This window comes from Strix uralensis, chromosome 23, assembly GCF_047716275.1.
Source record: "Strix uralensis isolate ZFMK-TIS-50842 chromosome 23, bStrUra1, whole genome shotgun sequence".
Classification (NCBI taxonomy): Eukaryota; Metazoa; Chordata; class Aves; order Strigiformes; family Strigidae; genus Strix; species Strix uralensis.
This window is the reverse complement of record NC_133994.1, coordinates 7,715,786-7,734,946: the sequence shown is the minus strand read 5'-3', so window position 1 is coordinate 7,734,946 and position 19,161 is coordinate 7,715,786. Positions and strand designations below refer to the sequence as shown.

The following is a 19,161-nucleotide window of genomic DNA, read 5'->3' as shown; positions in this document are numbered from 1 at the left end:
TTTTTGGGTGCATTGGGAGCAGCCAAAATTCATCACTTCAAGGGCTCAAGGTGCCACGCTGATGGGCTTGCCCATGCATTATCCCTATGTGGGATGCAGCCAGCATTTAATACCATAACACCATTTGAGAACAGTATTTTAATCCCCTGCCCCATCCTTCCCTGGCAGCTCACATCTCTTTTTCTCCTTTTTTTAACTTTTCCAGCCTACCTGACGGTCAGCATTGAGCCGCTGCCGCCCGTGGTGGTGGGAGATGCTGTCACCCTGAAATGCAACTTCAAGACGGATGGGAAGATGCGGGAGATTGTCTGGTACCGGGTAAGTGGCGCCGGTGCCTCTTCCCTGCCCTTGGGGACGGGGACATGAAGGCACCCGGCTGCTTTACTCCTGTACAACAGAAGGTCAAGGCTGGATGGCAGAGAGAAAGGCAGACGGCGCTCTCGCTGATGGGAATATCGATTCAGTGAAGCAGGCAGGCAGGCTGGCCTTTGAAAACCTGGGCGGGAGAGATGTAAAACAGCTATGAAATCATCCTGAGGGCTCCATGAGGCTTTCTCCAGGCATTTTGTTGCGTTTTCTGGGTGGATTTGGGGTTGGCAGGCTCGGTTCAATGCTGGGAGCTTTGCACCGAGGGTTGGTGCCGGTCGGGGTTTGGGAGCCAGGGACTCAGGTCAGCACTGCTGTGCAAAGAGGATTTGCGTGTTGGGTGTGAAATGATGCAAAAAAGAGGGTGGTTTTCATGCTACATGGGAAATTATGCAAAACTGAGGGTGTTCAGAGCTTGGGGAGCAGTGCTGGGCTCTTCCCACTGGGCTCTTCCCCCAAAAACCTGTCCCCTTCCCGTCACTGTCTCCAAAATACTCATGGATGTAGGATGCTGCTCTGGAGCAAAGCAAGACTTAGAGCATCTGGTTTTATTTGGGGAGGGGGGATTTGGGGGCTGTAGCTTTTCCCCCTACCAGCATCACTGCCATCTGCACCAAGCCTGGATCCAGCCTCATATAATCGTCCAGAACAGTGTTTTTGTCTTTCTCTGGGGAATTTCAGGATAAGCTGCCAAACACAAGTAAAACCCCCACAGTGGTTTGATCAGAGAAAACTCAGAAGTTTTCCAGGATGGGAAAAACTCAGCTCTTTGCTTGCATGTTTGCTTGTGGAAGAGGCAAAGAAAGAGCTAATTAGGCTGGTGGCATCAGATGAAGCAGCCACCCTTCACCAGAGGATATTTTTTCTTGGTTTTACCATCTTGCTTTTGCTCCCTGAACAAGGAATATCTCTGCCTTAAAGTTCTTCTTTGTACCCAGGCAGGTTTATAAATAGGAAAAGGTGCTCTCTGGACTGATACATATTCAGTTGCCAGAGCATTGTGCATGCACAGGAGTATTTCCATTGAGTCCTGGCTGTTATTTGCTAGAAATATGTGTATTTAGGTATGTAGGGAATGCAAGCAGAGAAATATCAAAATATAAACCAAAACCTGTCCCGAACCCTAAATTGTAGCTTGCAGTTGGCTTCATCTCCCCCTTATTTTGTGGAGGAGGCTTTTCGCATGGTGCTCCTTCCGCTGACGCTGCTGTCTCACCAGGTTTTTCCTTCCCTTTTCCACTCGGTAATATTGGATTAACCCACTTTCTCGTGAGCTGGGGCTGGATTTGCATAATCCCCCCCCTGCGCGGAGGGATGCTGGAGCCCTCGGTGAGAGGATGGCGCGCCGGGGCGGCCGAGTGAATTACAGTCTGAGAAACCACAGAGAGAGTGGGAGGGGAAAAAATAACCCAGCTTTTATCACCACAAATCCCCCTTTCTTCCAGGTTTTTTACACCCCCCCTTCCCTTTTTCTCCTTTTCCAGGGAGCTTCGAACATTCAGAAAGTTGGGTTTTCATAGAGCATCTTGGCATTTCCCAAATTCCCTCCTGATTTTAGGGTTTTTTCGCCTTTTTTCTCCCCATCTTGTCTCATTCACAGACTTTTGCAGCTGCCCAAACCCCGAGTCACAGCTCCTCCATGCTGGAGTTGATGGATGGTCTTGGGCGATGCTGGGCCTGCAGAACTATATTTATACCATTTGTAAATCATCCTAACAACATCTCTGTGCATGGCACCAGAGCAGTGAAGCGGGATGGTGTGGGGACTCTCTGGGGCTCCCGTTTCCCTTGGTTTATTTTACAGGGAGCAGAGTGAGCTCATTGAGTTTTAGGCTGCAGAGCTGCTCCAGGGACACATGTCAGGTTACGGGGGAGGAAAGAAAAAGAGGGGGAGTGTGGCAGCAAACTCAATGGCAGCAGTTTGGTGTAGGGCATGGGGTGGGTGTATAACTCGTGGAGTGGGTGCATAACCCATGGGGTGCGTGTGTAACTCATCAGGAGCATGCATAGTCCATCGAGGTGTGTGCATAACCTGTCAGGAGCTTCCATAACCCGTCGGGAGCATGTATAACCCATCAGGGTGCATGCATGACCCATGGGGTGCCTGCATAACCTGTTGGGGTGCGTGCATAACTCATCAGGAACGTGCATAACCCATCAGGGTGCGGGAATAACCTGTGGGGTGGGTGCATAACCCATTGGGAGTGTGGGTCACCCATGGAGTGTGTGCACAACCCATCAGGGTGCACATATAACCCATCGAGGTGTGTGCATAATGCATCAGGGTGCATGCATAACCCATCAGGGTGCACACATAACCTGTCATGAATGGGTATAACCCATCAGGGTGCACGCATAACCTGTTGTGAGCGGGTATAACCCATCAGGGTTCACGCATAACCTTTCATGAGAGGTATAACCCATCAGGGTGCACACATAACCTGTCTTGAGCAGGTATAACCCATCAGGGTGCACACATAACCTGCCATGTGCGTGCATAAACCATTGGGGTATGGGATGCATGTGTAACCCCTTGGTGTGCATGCATAAGTTGTCAAGAGAGTGCATAACCCATGGGGTGGGTGCGTAACCCATCAGGGTGGGTACATAACCCATGGGGTGGGTGCGTAACCCATCAGGGTGGGTACGTAACCCACGGGGTGGGTGCGTAACCCATCAGGGTGGGTACATAACCCACGGGATGGGTGCGTAACCCATCAGGGTGGGTACATAACCCATGGGGTGGGTGCGTAACCCATCAGGGTGGGTGCACACCAAGGCTGAAGGCTGTGAGGCGTAAAGTGGTTTCGTACCACGGGTCAGGCAGGTAAAATCCCACCGAGAAGCGCTGAGCTGCAAATCGGCACCCCCAGGCCCCCTTTCCAGCAACTCTCCTGGGAGCTCTGTGGCTGAGGGATGGCGAGCAGGGGTGACAGCAAGGGACAATGTTTTTCTCAGGTCAGAAAACCCCTCGGCATGAGTCGCCACTCTGGGTTGCTTGAAATGCAGGAGACTTGAGGAGACCTGGGATGAGCAAAGGGGCTTTTTCACGGCGTAAACAGGAACATGCACCATCTGTAGAGGTGTTAATTAATATCCAACCGCCCCCCTGCGCAGTAAATTCATCTCCAGAAGGTGTGATTTGCCCAAGAACATGTGCAAACATGGGTCCGAACCCCTTGCACATTAGGCGAGGGCCCAAAAACCCTTGCAGAAGACGAGGGTGGTGGCATCCTTGCAAACGAGCTTGTAATGAGTCCAGGAAGACACGAAGCTGTCAAGCTGCTCGCTGGCTCCCATCGCAGGCGTCTCGGGGGTCGCGCTCAAGACCTGATTAGTATGGTCACTGCCACACCGCAGCAAGGGCTGGGGAGGGAGAAAATTACTTTTTGCAGCAGTGCAGAGCTCAAAAAAAAAAATAATACAGAAGCAGGAGAGGGAGGGAAAATCCTCTGAGTCTCTGTTCTGGCTCTGTACAGACATCTGGCAGTGGCGGGGGATGCAGGCAGCCGGCAGAAGCCAGCCTGTACACACAGCCGGGGGCTCGGATGAGATGACGGTAATTGCAAAAAAGTGTTTTGCAGATTTTTGGTGGCAGGCGAGGGCTGGGCATGATTCCCTGGGGAGAGCAGCGCTCCCACGCTCACAGTCCCGCTGCCCGGCAGGGACCAGGGGCTTGGCCTGGGGATGTACAGCAGTGAGAGCTGGGAATAGAGGGGAGCCCTCGGGTCCGGGGGGAGTCACTCTGCCTTGATTAATTAGTTTGGTGCTCAGTCTAATTAGCAAGAAGGAGAATAACTCAGATCCGGGGCGGGTGTTGCTGTCTGCAGCACCCTTGCACAGGCATTGCTCTCCGTAGCACCCATGCACGAGCGCTCCTCTCCATAGCACCCATTAACGTGGCCTTTGCAGGCAAGGGGACGTACACCCTGTCCCCATGGATCTCCTTCACCCCTTCTGCAAGCTGTTCCCCCCACCTTTCATGCAACAACTCTTGTTTTTAAGTTCCCTGGTTGGGTGCACAGGGATTACAAAGCATTTTGTTCCATTGAGGGGCTCATTGGGCCAGTCCCTGCCCAACAAAGTCCAGCGGGGCTTTAAAACCTGTGGCCACAGCAAGTGGGGGCTGATGCATTACAGATGTTGGCGGCGCCGCTTAAAGCCGCCTGATCGATGGTGACAAAGCACAGTCCCTGCGGAGACTTCCTCTGCCACTGCCCATTAGGAGAAATGAGACGTTACAGCCCCGGCCGGCGGCTCCCGCAGTGGCTCCGAGCGGGAAATGTTGCTGGTGACAGTGATAAAGTCACTGCTCGTAGCAGCCTCAGCTCCAGGGGAGAGGGAAGTCAGGGTGGAGGAGCCAAGCGAAGGGCACCCGACGTGCTGAGGCTGTTGCAAACCCATCCTACACCGTATGACGCTGCTGGGAAAGCCCAGAGCCTCGGCAAATTTGGGGATGCTGGTTTGGGGATGCTCGGGAAGAGCTGGGCTGGAGACACCTGGATGCTGTTTTTTACCTCTCACTCCTGGAAAGCATCTCCCAGATATTTGCAGTTCCCTCCAAATTTTCAAGCCAACCCAGTTCACGGCAGGTTGTGCCTCTGATTTATAAACCTGCTTTCCTTTAGGGAAAAATCTCAAGTTTTACAGCTGCAGAGAAATTCTCTAAAATCTGAGCAAAGCTGCTGATGGAGAGATCTTGGGCCGGTAACTGCGAGAGGTCTGACTCGTGCCATTCATCTACACGCCGGCTGGGTTGTCTCCATGCCTCGGAGATGATAATTTAAATGTCAGTATGGGGAACTCTTTTAATTCCTCATGCTCAGGGGGGAGAGAAGGTCAGAAGCATCAGCGCAGTTTATTGAGCTCTCTATTACCGCTGAGTGAGGGCATCGCTCCGGCTCCAGGGAGACAGTGGGGAGCCCGGGCTGCACCTCTCAAAATTACATGACCCATTTGCAATATCGATTTGATCGTGTATGTGGTTTAGTGATGCCAGAAAGGGGAGTACCAGCACGGGTGCTGCCCTTTGGGGGATGGACATAGGTTGCGGTGCTCATTCTGGGATCAAACCATCTGAGTTTGGGCAAATAAGTCAACTGCTCTCTATTTTTGGAAGCCAAATTTGCCAGTGGTGGCATTTTGGGTGGATCTGAGTAAGGTAGGACTGAGCGCTCCAGCAAGCTCAGGGTGGGAGGAGGGATTTCAGCCAGCTGAGCTAAAGGTAGATGCTTGACCAAGCTAGGGAGGGACACAGAAAAAAAGCTAAAAATGGGGTTTTCCAGCATGATGTATTTCTCCCAACAGCTGCAACGTGGGCTTGGGTGCAGCCTGGGGATGCTGCAAACCCGGGTGCTACCCCCCAAAACACGCTGAGCATTGCAGTCACCCCTTGCAGCCCCTTTAGGGTATTTTCCCTCGTGCCATAGCAAGTGCTTGTTGCATTTGCTTGGAGAAAGGGTGTAAATTCAGCTCCGGGACAAGGGTAGTTGGAGGAGTCTGGACCAGAGCTCAGTGATGTCCTGTGTCCCAAGGTGCTACAGAGACCTCCTGTTCCTTTACAGCCCACTTTGTCCTCCAAAATCCCTTCCCCCCCATCCCCTTGGCCCCCCATCCATCACTCCCGGATACTTATCTAACTCACTGAGCATCCTGGCGAGAGGCTCCAGCAATATTAATGGTACCAGCGTATTTTGGGGACAGCAAACTGCCAGGTCACCGACGAGGTGAGAGTGATGGAGGGAGAGGCAGGAGGGGGCTGCCTCTGTGACAGTGGGAAGGAGCAGGAGGTTAATGTCTCCCTGTGCAGTGGCAATCGCCGGGTTTTTGTCAGGAATAAGATTTTTACTGGGGTTTATAAATAATGCAGCAGGCAGCCTCGGGCTGCCTGAGCTTGGCTCTGGTCTCTTAAATGTGCCTTTTCCTCTCCCTGTGCCCCTTTTCCTCCTGCTCCTCGGTGTGGGCACATAATTTGGGGTCATCAACATCAGATGCTGCCGAATTATCATCCTTTTTTTCCCCAGCAAGAAGCGTTGGTCTTGGCTGCTCCCGCACCACTGTGGGTTCACCAGCAACTTTATATGTAGCTCCTCTCCAAAAAAATTGACCCCAGGGCACAGATAAAAGGCTAAAAGTAGGTCTAATCCCTGGAGAGAGACTATTTTCTATGTGCCTTTTCATAGGAGCCTATTAACTGCCTGTAATCCCCTGAGGATGCAACTGGGCTGCAGCATCTTCCCTTGCTGTGCATCCTTGGGGGGGATGCGAGGGGTCCCGGGGGCCAAGCGGTAGTGTGAGGGATGCTTTGAGCTGTGATTTTCCTGTTTCCATCATCAGATCTAATTTGGTGCTTTCTTGCTTTGCCCACATCTGTCCAGATGCGCTGGGGAAGTCCTGTGGCTGGAAACTCCTGGTCCATGGGCATCACCTCCACCGCTCCCCATCCCCTTCCCCTGAGCATCCCTCCTTGCAGCAACTGCTCTGCTGCATCCCCAAAATAATTTTGGGAAAACCTGATATATGAAGAGCTTCTCGATCCGGGAGCAGCTCCAAGGTTTCTCCCCAAACCCACCCCAGGGCATAAATAAAAGTCAGGAAAAATCGGACGCGTCCTTGAAAACTTCCCCTCATTCCCAAGGCCGGAGATTTACAACTCCGATAATTCTTCTTGCAGTTCTTTATTCCGCGTCCGTGCCAGCGTGTATTTTCTTTGCAATAAAAGCCTCAGCCCTGGTGAATAAATTTGAAGAGTTGGTTTTAGTGACAGCTATTTTTTTTCCCTATTCCTTTTTACCATAAAAAAGGGGGGAAAAGAGAAAATTTGGAGTGAAAGCTGAGTTTTGCCGGGTGGGGAGAGTGGGGTGTCTTTCTGAAAGATTCTGATTTTGGGGGGTAAATACCCAAATCCCTTTCTCCCGTGCCTGGCCTTTAAAAAAAAGACTATTCTAACCCTCTGATGGATTGATCTGAGCTGTTCTAGCCCCAAAATGCCCATCTCCCATCTGCATTGCTTTCCTCTGCCTTTTCCTCCTTAATTTTGTACTAAACCTTGCTTCTCGCAGGAGAGGGAGATAAATCTGAAGGCACTGGGAAGAAACGAGTCCTCCCCGGTCCTAAAATGAGCCTTTTTCCACTTAAAAATTACAACCCTGGAGAGCGGCTGGAGATAGGAGTTGGCGACGCAGTAACTGGACAGGAATGCGTGGGTTTTGCTTTTAATCTCAGCAGGCTCATGATAAATAAATAAATAATATTTATTAAATCTTCATTAAAATATTGCAAATAAAGTTTTAAGAATGCATATATTAAAAAGATTGAAAATAAAAATATAACAAATAAAAATATTTTTTAAATTTAAAAACGGGTGCAAATCTGCTTGCGTATTTGCAAACGTGCCCACGGGATCTCATATACGGTTTGGTTTTTTTTTCTGCAGGTCACCGACGGTGGCACCATCAAGCAGAAGATCTTCACCTTCGATGCCATGTTCTCCACCAATTTCTCGCACATGGAGAATTATCGGAAGAGGGAGGATCTGGTCTACCAGTCCACTGTGCGGTAAGTCACCCCGATATTGCCTCCTTTGGCATGCCGACTGCTTTTTAATGCCTATTTTTAGGAATTTTTCCCATTTTGGGGCAGTTGAGGGTATTATGGTGATACTTGACATGTCCTCTTTGGCTGTCAGCGGAGATTCATTGCACTGCAAAGAAATTATCGTCCCTTAATGCGCAAATATCCGAGGTCTGACCCCATGATCCTACTTGTCCCTAGGGAATAGGTGACATGGGTGCAGATTTCCAGTGGTGAAAATAGGCAGAGAAAAACAAGGCTTGGGGGGGAAAATAAATAAATAAATAAGTAAATAAATAAATATCTATATAAAAAACAAGCGGTGTGGAAGAAGCTTGTCTTTGCTTTTCTTCCAAGTGCGAAATCACTTGCAGGAGTGTCAGCTTTATTACTAATTACACACTTGCTTTATTGCTGGTGTTATAAAAACAAAACTGGAGCCTGAAAAAAATGTCAGGAGGAGACTTAATTCAAGGCAAAGAGGCTGGGGTGAAGTATTTATTTTTCACGATTTTTTTGGTCTTTGTTTCCTTTTTAAATTAGAATTTGTTAATTGGATTTCAAAGCTCGTTTTTCCCAGCGTGGGGTAATAAAAATTCTGTGTATGGTGGGGAAAATACAGTTGTTTCCTTGATGTGATGTGATGTGATACTTTGCACCTGCAAATGTCCGTGTATGGGTTGGAAAGGGCTCAGCATCCTGTCAGATGAACGTGTATGCAAGTGGAAATTCTTTCTAATTCTTTCAAATTTAAATTTTTAGGTTTTTTTTTTTTTTTTGGCTACACTCAGAGCTATTTCTTATTATAAGCAAGAGCAATTGTGTTAGGTGGCTGCAGGGGAATAAATGCGAATATAGAGCGGAGAAGCAGCAGGAAATCAGGGCTGGAGAGGAGATGATCACGGGTTTCTCAGGAGATGCTCAGAGGATGCTCAAGAGTTACTTAGGAGGATGCGCAGGGGTTGCTCAGGAGGATGCACAGGGGTTGCTCAGGAGGTTGCTCAGGAGGATGCTCAAGAGTTGCTCAGGAGGATGCACAGGGGTTGCTCAGGAGGATGCACAGGGGTTGCTCAGGAGGATGCTCAGGAGGATGCTCAAGGGTTGCTCAGGAGGATGCACAGGGGTTGCTCAGGAGGATGCACAGGGGTTGCTCAGGAGTATGGTCAGGAGGATGCTCAAGGGTTGCTCAGGAGGATGCGCAGGCGTTGCTCAGAAGGATGCTCAGGAGGATGCGCAGGGGTTGCTCAGGAGGATGCGCAGGGGTTGCTCAGGAGGATGCACAGGGGTTGCTCAGGAGGATGCTCAGGAGGATGCGCAGGGATTGCTCAGGAGGATGCACAGGGGTTGCTCAGGAGTATGCTCAGGAGGATGCTCAAGGGTTGCTCAGGAGGATGCGCAGGGGTTGCTCAGGAGGACGCTCAAGGGTTGCTCAGGAGGATGCACAGGGCATGCTCAGGAGATGCTCAGGATATGTTCAGGAGATGCTCAGAGGATTCTCAGGAGGATCAGCAGATGCTCAGGGGTTGCTCAGAGGATGCTCAGGAAGGTCAGGAGACATTCAGAGGATGCTCAGGAGGGTCCAGGGGGCTGGTAAGAGGATGCTCAGGCAATGATCAGAGGTTGCTCAGGGAGATGTTCAGGAGATGCTCAGGGACTGCTTCACTCCTTGAGTTTTGTTTCCCCACGTAGCACAGGCTCCGCTCAGCCGCTTGCTCGGATGTTGTACAAAATTCTGACACGACTAATTATTGTTTAGAGGACATTTTGGCAGCTTCACGAAGAGATTACACATTCCCTAACTCAACAACCTTTCTTTCCTGCCATAAACCCAGCGGTTTTGCTCGGCGCTGAATTTAGCCATTGCTCTCCTTTAGCAGGGAGCACCAGAAAAGTTGGGGATTTAAACCAGAATAAAACACCCCCCTGTGCATGGAACAAGAGATCATGAGCATCCCTTGAGCAAGGGACAAGGACATGCCATGTTCACCCGGTTATGGCACATTGCACCGTCCTGGCGAGGCAAAGCAGCTGCTTTTTTTGGCTCAAAACCCTCCATTTTTCTCCCTTTCACCGCGTATTGTAGAACTAATAGAATTTGCAAGCAGAAAATTTCACCGCCCTAGGACCAAGTGCTTAAAAGCGTCGGTAATCGTCGGCACGGCACCGGCAAATTGTCCGTGGAGCCGGGGATGTTCGCGGTAAAAGTCTTTTCACGCAGTTGCCTTTTTTCAGAGGAAAACAGCAACTTGCCTGGGGGAAAGAGGAGGTATTTCTCAGAGGGTATGAAAAGAACTGTTGGCTTGATGCTTTTTTTTTTGGGGGGGGGGGGGGTGGGGTGGGGTGGGGTGGTCCTGCCTTATTTCAGACTCTGGGGAAAGGGAGCAATATTGGGAAGGGTTTGGTGACGGGTCAGTTGCTTCCCGGCTGTTTCCACTCAGTTTTTCTCTCCCTTTCATGTTACCCTTCTGTATTTTCTTCTTTTTTTTTTTTTTTTTTTAATCTTTGTAATGGCACGGTCACGTCAGTGCCGTCCCACGGAGCGTTATCCCGGGCGGCACGGCTCTTATCTGCACGGCGCAGAGGGCTGCCGGGGCTGCCTCTTTTCATACTGGCTTTGAACGCCGCCTGCTCAGATGTGAAGAGCAAAGCCGGGAGATATCCAACCCTGGATTTTTTTTCCCCTCCTCTGATTAAAAACCCACCCTCGTCGAGTAAGGCACTGCTTTATGAATATCTGTATAATTTTTTCCTTATTTCCAGCATGCTTAGAGGACGCAAAGGACATGATGGACAGTGTTTTAGTTTGCAGGGCTGGGGGTCCCCTCTCTCTCGTCCCTACCTATCACAGAAGCATCAAACTGACCGAACTAGGACTATTTTACACCCAAATCCACATGCAAACCCCAAGGGCTTGTCCTTCGCAGCGAGGGGCAGCCGCCAGGATGGACAGGGTCCCCAGCTTGGCAGGGACCAAAACTGCTCCTGCGTGCCGCTAACGAAGGGTGTGGATAATTTCCCACTCCATGCATGGGTAATTAGAGGCTGGAACAGATGGCAGAGGCTTAGTTGAAAGCATTGCAGCCATTAAAAGGAGCTGCCAAGTGACTGTTTCTTAGATGGGGGCTTGCTTGTGCTGGTGGGGGGCTCTCACAGTGAGGAGGAGGCGTGGGAAGGCAGCTAAGGGGCTTTTGGAAAGGATCTGGCAAACCAGTGCCGGATTTTTCCCCTGGCTGGGGAAGACGTGTGAGGTGCGTGTCTGCATTTGGCTGGAAAAGTGGAGGGATTTAAGCTGGGGGTGTCTTGCCAGGTGCTCAGGAATTGCCCTCATCCTTATTGCCATGGTGGGATGCTGGCAGCTGGCAAGGCGGGATGCTGGTGGCCGGCAAGGTGGGGTGCTGCTACCCAGCAAGGCGGGATGATGCTGCCTGGCAAAGTGGGATGCTGCCAACTGGCAAGGAGGGATGATGCTGCCGACCAGCGAGGCAGGATGCTGCCAGTCAGCAAAGTGGCTCCTTTGCAGCCGGTGTGAAAGTTTCCACCTCCAGTAGCACTGATCCTTTTGCACATCTCTTCCTCTCCTGCTTTTTTTCATGTCTATATGAAAAAAACTAGGTAATATATTTCCTGAAGTGTACTCTGGGTTTGCTTGGAGTTTGGGCTTTTTATGCTTTTTATCCACCACACTTTGCTACAACCATTCCATCGCCCAAGCAGTCTGTAACGTCCGGTGCTGAGCCTTTAACATCAGCATTTCACAGGCATTTAATGTCCGTGCTTTGAGGGTTTTTTCTCTCACCAGTGCCTTTACCTCCCGTACACTTCTTTCAATAATGCAATTACTTACCCTCCCGAGGAGCTGTCAGTGCCGGTAAACTCCAGCTGCTAAACCGCATTACACAGCTCTCTCCTGCAACCTTTGCAGTTATTAATAGTTTATTGATCCCTGTCGCTGGTGAAAAGCAACCCCATCTGACGCCTTGATATCCGGATGCTGACCACTGCATCCCCTGGGAAAATGGGATTGGGATGGAGCAGGGAGCAAGTGGTGAGCCCTATCTCTCCTCCCCAGCCTCCCCGAGGTTCGCATTTCGGACAACGGTCCCTACGAGTGTCACGTGGGGATTTATGACAGAGCCACGCGGGAGAAAGTGGTCCTGGCCTCCGGGAATATATTCCTCAATGTGATGGGTGAGTGCAGCCCCCAGCTGGGTGGGACCAGAGGGGAAACGACTGCAAGGTCTCAGGGTGGAGGGCAGCAGGGATAGGGATGGACATGATGGGGATGGAGATGATGGACATCAGGATGGAGATGATGGGCATGGGGATGAGGATGGGCATGGAGATAAGGATTGGGACAGGGATGGGTGAGTGTCGAGGACACTGTGCTAGCACCCTGGCTCTGCTCCCCGGCAGCTCCTCCGACGTCCATCTCAGTGCTCGCCGCCGACACGCCGGCGCCCTTCAGCCGCTACCAGGCGCAGAACTTCACCCTGGTGTGTGTGGTCTCTGGTGGCAAGCCTGCCCCGCTGGTGAGCCCCTGGGGGGTTTTATCTTTCTCATATATATATATATCCAGCAAACATAAAAATATAAATATACAAAATATATAATATATATGTGCTGCTTTTGGGAGCAAAATAAGGCAAATAGCTGCCTGCTACCCAAATCGTGCCCTGCAACATCTTTCCGTGGAGCCCTGGGGAAGAAGCTCCATCCAAAGGTCCCCAAGGGGTGAGATGCTGGGGATGTCCGGGGTGGTGGCTGTCCCCACCGGGCTCACCCTCCCTTTTGTCCCCCCGCAGGTGTACTTCAAGCGGGACGGGGAGCCCATTGAGGCCACCCCACTGCCGGAGCCGCCGGCCGGCGCCGGGAGCTGGGCACCCCGTAACCTCCTTCACCGTGACCTGGATGACACCAAGGTGCCAAAATCACTGGCAGCCGAAGGGGAGGTGGGAGGCGGGCGACTCACGGCCACTGCGGACCCCCCGCGGGGACTGGCAGCCGAGCGGGATCCTGTCACCGAAACCATCCCTGAAACGGTGGTGAGCCGGGAATTCCCGCGATGGGTGCACGTGGCAGAGCCCATCTACTATTTCCGCCACACGCACGCGCCCGTCAGCGATGGGACGGTGGAGGCGCGGGCCACCCTCACCTGGACCCTGAACCCCCAAATCGACAATGAGGCTCTCTTCAGCTGTGAGGTGAAGCACCCAGCGCTCTCCATGCCCATGCAGTCCGAGGTGACGCTTGGTAAGCACGGCCACCGCATTTTGGGGGATTGTGTGGCTTTTCTGCCTTTTTTTTTTCGAATTTTTTTTCATTTTTTGGCAACTTTTTTTTGCCTTTTTTTTTTCCCCTTTTTTTCTCCACTTTTTCAACTTTTGTTTTTCTTTTGGGGGTTTTCAGGCACCTGTGAGCCAAAGCGGGGTGCTAGGTAGGGCTGCACAATGGTAGGAAGCGATGTTGGGACTCCCCAAAAGTAAGGGTGAGGGCAGTGGGATTTTGGGGGGGAGTGGTCCATTAGGCGAGAGAAGGAGTTTGCTGTGTGTTGTAGGGGAGGCAGAGCATGGGAGGCTGTGTGGGGCAGGAGAGGGTACAGGAAGCAGGAGGACAAGGGCAGTTTGGGGGGGTGGGGGAGCCAGGGCTGGGTGTTAGCAATAGGGGTGCTGGGGGGGGGTGGGCCATGGGGTCTATGCGGTGCAGAGCCCCTTGTGCATAGAGGAGGTAAAGAAAGAGGCTGTGGGACTGCTGCACCCCCAAGACCTCATAGCCTTAGGGTGCTTTGCAAAGGGGAGTGAGCCTTGACTATGCAGAGGGGGGGTGCAGGGGGCCTCCCAGCCATGGGGGATGCTCTAGTGTGGGGTTTGCTGGGTTGACATAGGGCTGGGGTTGGGAGGGAGCTGTGGACTCAGGCAGTGGGGATTTGGGGTGATGGGTGGGGCTGGAAGGGGGAAATTTAGGTTCCTGGTGTATTGGAGCAAGGCAGCAATGTCAGTGGCAGGGGGTAATGTGAGCACAGCCCTAGATTTGGGGGGGACTGTGCTGGGAGAAGCTCCCTTGGTGAGAAGGAAATGGGTGTTTGCATATAGGGACGAGGCATAGGACCAGGGCAGGGGGGACAACGAGGGGCTGGTTTTGGCGGGGAGCCAGAGTTGTGCTGGGTGTAGGGATGAGTGGGGGGGGCAGGTGTTGGGATACCTGGTGTTTGGTGGCTTTGGTAAAGACCTTGGTTGCCTGCAGGGCAGGTGAGGAAGTTGGTAACCCCTTCATGTTACCTCCTATGAGGTGTAACTCTGGGAAGAGATGGGACAGAGGAGCTCCTCTGGACCAGGGTCATGTTGCAGGGGATACACACACCTTCACCCCATAGTGCTGTCACCTCCATCCACTTATACCCAGTCCCAGGAGACCGAAGGACATGCCACGACCCTTGTTGGCCATCACCACCCAACTCATCCCCATGGGGATTGCTGGGGATGGGCCAGGCTGTCCCCTGCACAGGGGCAGCCTGCGGGGCTGGTGAGGCCCCAGCTGCAATAGGGTGGTGGGATTGAAGCCAGGGCCTCCCTGTTGGCTCCCAGCATGCCCAGGACACTAGAAGAGCAGAAGCTCCTCAAGGGACCATGGGAGCCAGTGAACAGGTTGGTTAGTGGAGGTCCCTCCCTTTTGCCCCACAGTGTCCCACCCTGGCTGGGCAACTTGCCCCTGGCTAAAGCTCGGTCTCCCCTACCTTCTCCTGGTTCCCTGTCAGAAGAGGCTGAGCTCTCCACTGGGGTTTCCCCAGCTTCAGGGCATCCTCCTGGTCAGGCTGCTCCAGCCTTCCTCCCTTCAAGCTGGATGGAGATGTCTGGGCTTTGCTCCTGGCCAAGTAGGGCACTTGGCTTGCTGCATCATCAATGATGCACCATCTCCTGGAGAGCTTCACCTCGTTGGCTTTCCACCCATCTTTGGCGCGGGCTTCAGTGTGCACAAGCCTCTCAGTGCTGGTGCTCTGTCTCATCAGCTCATCAACCACCTCAATTAGTGGGAAGTTGGCGGCAATGAGGAGGTCAACAGGAGGTTGGCAGTCAACAAGGAGGGCAGCCGCTCTCTTGCTAATAGAAAACCCTCCATTATCTGTTCCTCCCTACTGAGTATTAAAGCTCTTTCCCAGCATATAACTGGACAGAAAATAACCTAAAAGTCCTGCATTTTCACATCTTCTGCAGCTCATCAGGCTTAGGTGCCCACTCTCTGGAGCTCCCCATGAGGCCAAGACCTTGATGACTTGCTACTTTGTCCCCAGTAACTCCAATACCTGTAATAGCAAATCTTACCCCACATTGTCCCCCGAATCGACAGCCCTCCTCATCCCCTAAGATGCCTCCACCCTCACTGGGTGCTGCCCCACCACCACCATCCACAGCTAGTTTTTTGACATCATCATGGCACATCCCCCATTAAACCCCTCCCTATATTGAAATATATATACACTATATATACCCTCTCAATAAAAGCCACACTGAAACAAAGACAAACCACTTGCTTCAGTGCCAAAAGATATTTAGGTACAGACCATGGTGTAATCACCTGCAGCCTATCACCCCTGCTCCAACACCAGAGGGCTGGATCCTGCATGGACATTGCTGTCCAGGTGCACAACCATGGTCTCTGGTGCGTGTCTGTGCAGAGCATCCTGGGGTGTGGATGCCCTTTCCAGGGGCTAGTGTCCATCACTGCAGACCGATGTGCTTTCTGGTGGCTGTTTGTCCCTTTGTGTCATGCAGGGGTGCCATCAAGGCTCAGCCTGTCCCATCCACAGCGGTGCTTGAAGGTACAAGGATGACACATCCCCTTTTGCCAAAGCACAACCTCCCTCCTGCCCATTTTCCCCTTTAAGCCTGCAAAAGGCTCCTTCCATGCAAAGACCAGGGGCAGCTCCTGGGACTGTCCCATCCCACTCATGGCCAGGAAGGACATCCACAGAGCCCCAACGCAGCTGGGAGCAAAGAGCAGACCCCACCACGGCTGGCTGCATCGCTGCTTCTCCCCGCAGTGCACCAGGGAAGGGTACCCCAAGTCTGGCATGGGAAAAGGGGTCCTCTCCTCTTTACAGGGCTGTGCTTGGTGTTTTGTGCCAGCAAGGCTTTGTGGCTGTTTCCCATGCTAACAGCACTTGTGCACAACTCACCGAGGCCACCTTGTCCTGGGGATGCTTTTCTGAGGTGTCCCTCTCCATGTCTTCAAACCAACCTGACCCCTCTTGACCCCTGCTTCTGAGCAGAGAGGATCTTGGTTAGGAAATATGTTCTTCACCATCAATGCATCTCATTACAGCCATCCATCAGTCTCCCAGTCTTCCCGTTCATCTGCCTTCAGGGTCCTTGTCTACCTGTCTATCAGTCATTTGGACATCCATCAGCCTGTCCATCAATCACCCAGCCATCAGCGCCCCCGCGCCCGGCTGGCACACACCATGCAACCCCCTCACCACGATCATTCATCAAACTACCATTAACACCAGCCAAGGGCACCCACGGGCACTGGAAACCCTTGGATGACATCCCTTGTCATTCCCTTTCCTTGCAGTTGCTCCCAAGGGCCCGAAGATCATGATGACCCCGACAAGAGCCCGCGTCGGAGACACCGTGCGGATCTTGGTGCAGGGCTTCCAGGTCAGCATCCCCATCCATCCCCATCGCCGTGGGGCAATGCCGTGCTGACCCACAGCCTTGCATCTGCACCAGCGCTTTATGGGGTTGGCTTGGTGGTCTTGGGTTGCCTCATGGTCCCTACACTGGTGCACCTCTGGGCATTTTGGCTCTACCCTGTCCTTGCTCCAGGTGCAAGACAGGGTTTGCTCATGCCCTACGCCCATCTCACAGCCCCCCATCTCCCCACAGAATGAAGTCTTCCCCGAGCCCCTCTTCACCTGGACACGTGTGGGGAGCCGGCTCCTCGACGGCAGCGCTGAGCATGACGGCAAGGAGCTGGTGCTGGAGCGGGTGCCGGCCGAGCTCAACGGCTCCATGTACCGCTGCACTGCCCAGAACCCCCTGGGCTCCACCGACACCCACACCCGGCTCATCGTTTTCGGTATGGTGGCACCGCAGAGGTCACCCATCCCTCCACAAATCCTCACTCATCTCCCCCCGAGTAAAACTGTTTCTCTGCTATTTCTTTCCCATTAGAAAACCCAAATATTCCCAGAGGAACAGAGGACTCCAACGGTGAGTGGCGGTGGCACTGGTATTTCAACCTGAAACTCCCCAGGGAGGGAAGGACTGTGCAGAGAGCATCTCTCCTTGCATCGCCCCAAGCCCTTGGCCATCTCTCCTTGCATCACCCCAAGCCCTTGCCCTTGACAGCAGGGATGTCCTTGCACCAAAAAAGGCCCTGCAGATGCTCCCCACAGCATCCCTGACCTGCTGCCTGCCCCGCACAAGCTCCACAGCAAGTTTAGGAGGGGGATCCCCCCCCAAAAATGGTAGTGACCCCATCCTGCTTTGAACCCAAGTGGCGAGACGCGGCTCCCTAAACTCCCCATCCCTTTTCTCCTCCTGCCTAGGTTCACTTACCGGCCACTGCGGCTTCAGACTAGTTTTGGCGCTCACCCTAACAGTGATCCTGGAGCTAACGTGAAGCTTCGCCTGCCTCTTCCTCCTCCTCCTCCTCCTCTTCCTCCGTACTGCTCCACCCGGCATTTACACCTCCGTCAATCAGTTCTCTCTCTCTCTCTTTTTTTTTTTTTTCTATACTATTTACAGTCTCAGTCTCTTTCTGTCTGTGTCTTGGCTTCCTCAGACAATTTAATTAAAAGGAAAAAGAAAAATCTCCCCCGGTAGAAGGCTGTGCTTAATCTTTTACCTTGTACTGGGGTACCCATCACCATCTTAGGGGACCCAGAGGCTTTGCAAGGTCTTGGAGGGGGCGGGCCCTGTCTATGATGCAAGGACCAGATTTCCCCTGGAAAAATCCATTTAAACCATTACCACTGCACAGAGCTGCTTCAGGTCTCAGCTCCCCAGGGTAAGGACCACATGTATCCCCAGAATGAAGGACACTGGGGACAAGCCCCACTCAGCCCGCACGCATGCGGACGGCGGCACTGAGAGCCCAAAAGCCGTGGATCACCGGCCTTATCCGGAACTCGGTCGGGGAAAATCGGCTTTACTGGAAGATGGGCGCCGTGCACAACACTTGTCCCGGGCTGGGCGGTCAATCTCTAGTGACAGACAGCTCCCAAACCAAAATGTCAGCACTCACACATGAGCGAGCAGCACACGTCCCATCAGGCAGCGCCGGTGTGGAGGCACCAGCTGAGTTTAAAGCGCTGCACCGGTGTTTGGTCTGTGCCACCCCTCCCCATGCCTCTTGGCTAATTGTTGCCATGGAAACAGATAATGGTCCAGCACAGCCAGATCCTGGCCATTCCTATGGTACCCCATGCCGCTGGGCACATCCTGGTACAGCATTAACCCTGCTGCAGGATGGCTCTTTGGAAAAACCTGGTGGTTTTGTCCCAATCCTGCCCAGTCCTGGGGGATGCCGGAGGCTTGCCTGGTGGTTTTCCCTCCCTGCGGTGCCTCGAGAGCATCCAGCCCAGGGCCAGGATCCCTGGGGAGTGGAAGGGGTGGGGAGAGGAACATGAGGATGGGGCACTCCCCTGCCTTTTCCTCCGGGAACTCTTAATCCTAGAGGATTAGGCAGCAGCGTGTGGTGCTTCATCTTTCCAAAGCCCCGTACAAGTGCTAAGCATTATTATTACTATTATGATTAATTATTATTAAGCAGATTCAGTCCCTACCATGCTCCATTGCCAACCTCTCTGCGAGTGCTTTCCCAGCCTCAAAGGAGCTGAACAAACACGCAGCAGCTCAGGAGTTTCTGCCTAGACACAAAAGCACACGGTTTTATAATTCAGGCTGGAAGCAACGCAGGGACAGATTGGGGCTGGCTGGGATGTAGGAGGATCAGCGGCTTCACTTTCATCCCAACAACAGCATCCGAGCATCTGGATCCCTTCAGACCAGCTGCCCAAACTCCTGCTTCCTCTCCAGCTGCTTTCACTGCTCCAGCCCATTGCACCTCTCCGGGTGAGAAGGGAACCTTTATTTTTTAGGGGAACCTTTATTTTTTAGGAAAATCCACATGACTCTGTTTACCCCCACACTACCAAGCAGGCAGAACCCCACCACCACTACGGTGTGGATGCTTCTCGCCCTCCTCACTGGATTGGAGATG

At 52.6% G+C, this 19,161-nt stretch overlaps 1 protein-coding gene across 1 annotated transcript in view; it reads left to right on the top strand.

The window, feature by feature from the left end:
• Positions 1–17,753, top strand: part of IGSF21 (immunoglobin superfamily member 21) — a 39,065-nt gene extending 21,312 nt beyond the window's left edge. The window contains exons 2-10 of the mRNA XM_074893163.1: positions 206–318; positions 7,802–7,923; positions 12,008–12,126; positions 12,352–12,467; positions 12,741–13,188; positions 16,507–16,592; positions 16,821–17,013; positions 17,109–17,147; positions 17,486–17,753. Of these exons, the coding sequence (XP_074749264.1) occupies positions 206–318; positions 7,802–7,923; positions 12,008–12,126; positions 12,352–12,467; positions 12,741–13,188; positions 16,507–16,592; positions 16,821–17,013; positions 17,109–17,147; positions 17,486–17,559 (1,310 nt within the window). The 3' untranslated portion in view covers positions 17,560–17,753. The remainder of the gene's footprint in view (positions 1–205; positions 319–7,801; positions 7,924–12,007; positions 12,127–12,351; positions 12,468–12,740; positions 13,189–16,506; positions 16,593–16,820; positions 17,014–17,108; positions 17,148–17,485) is intronic.
• The last annotated feature ends 1,408 nt before the right edge of the window (positions 17,754–19,161 follow it).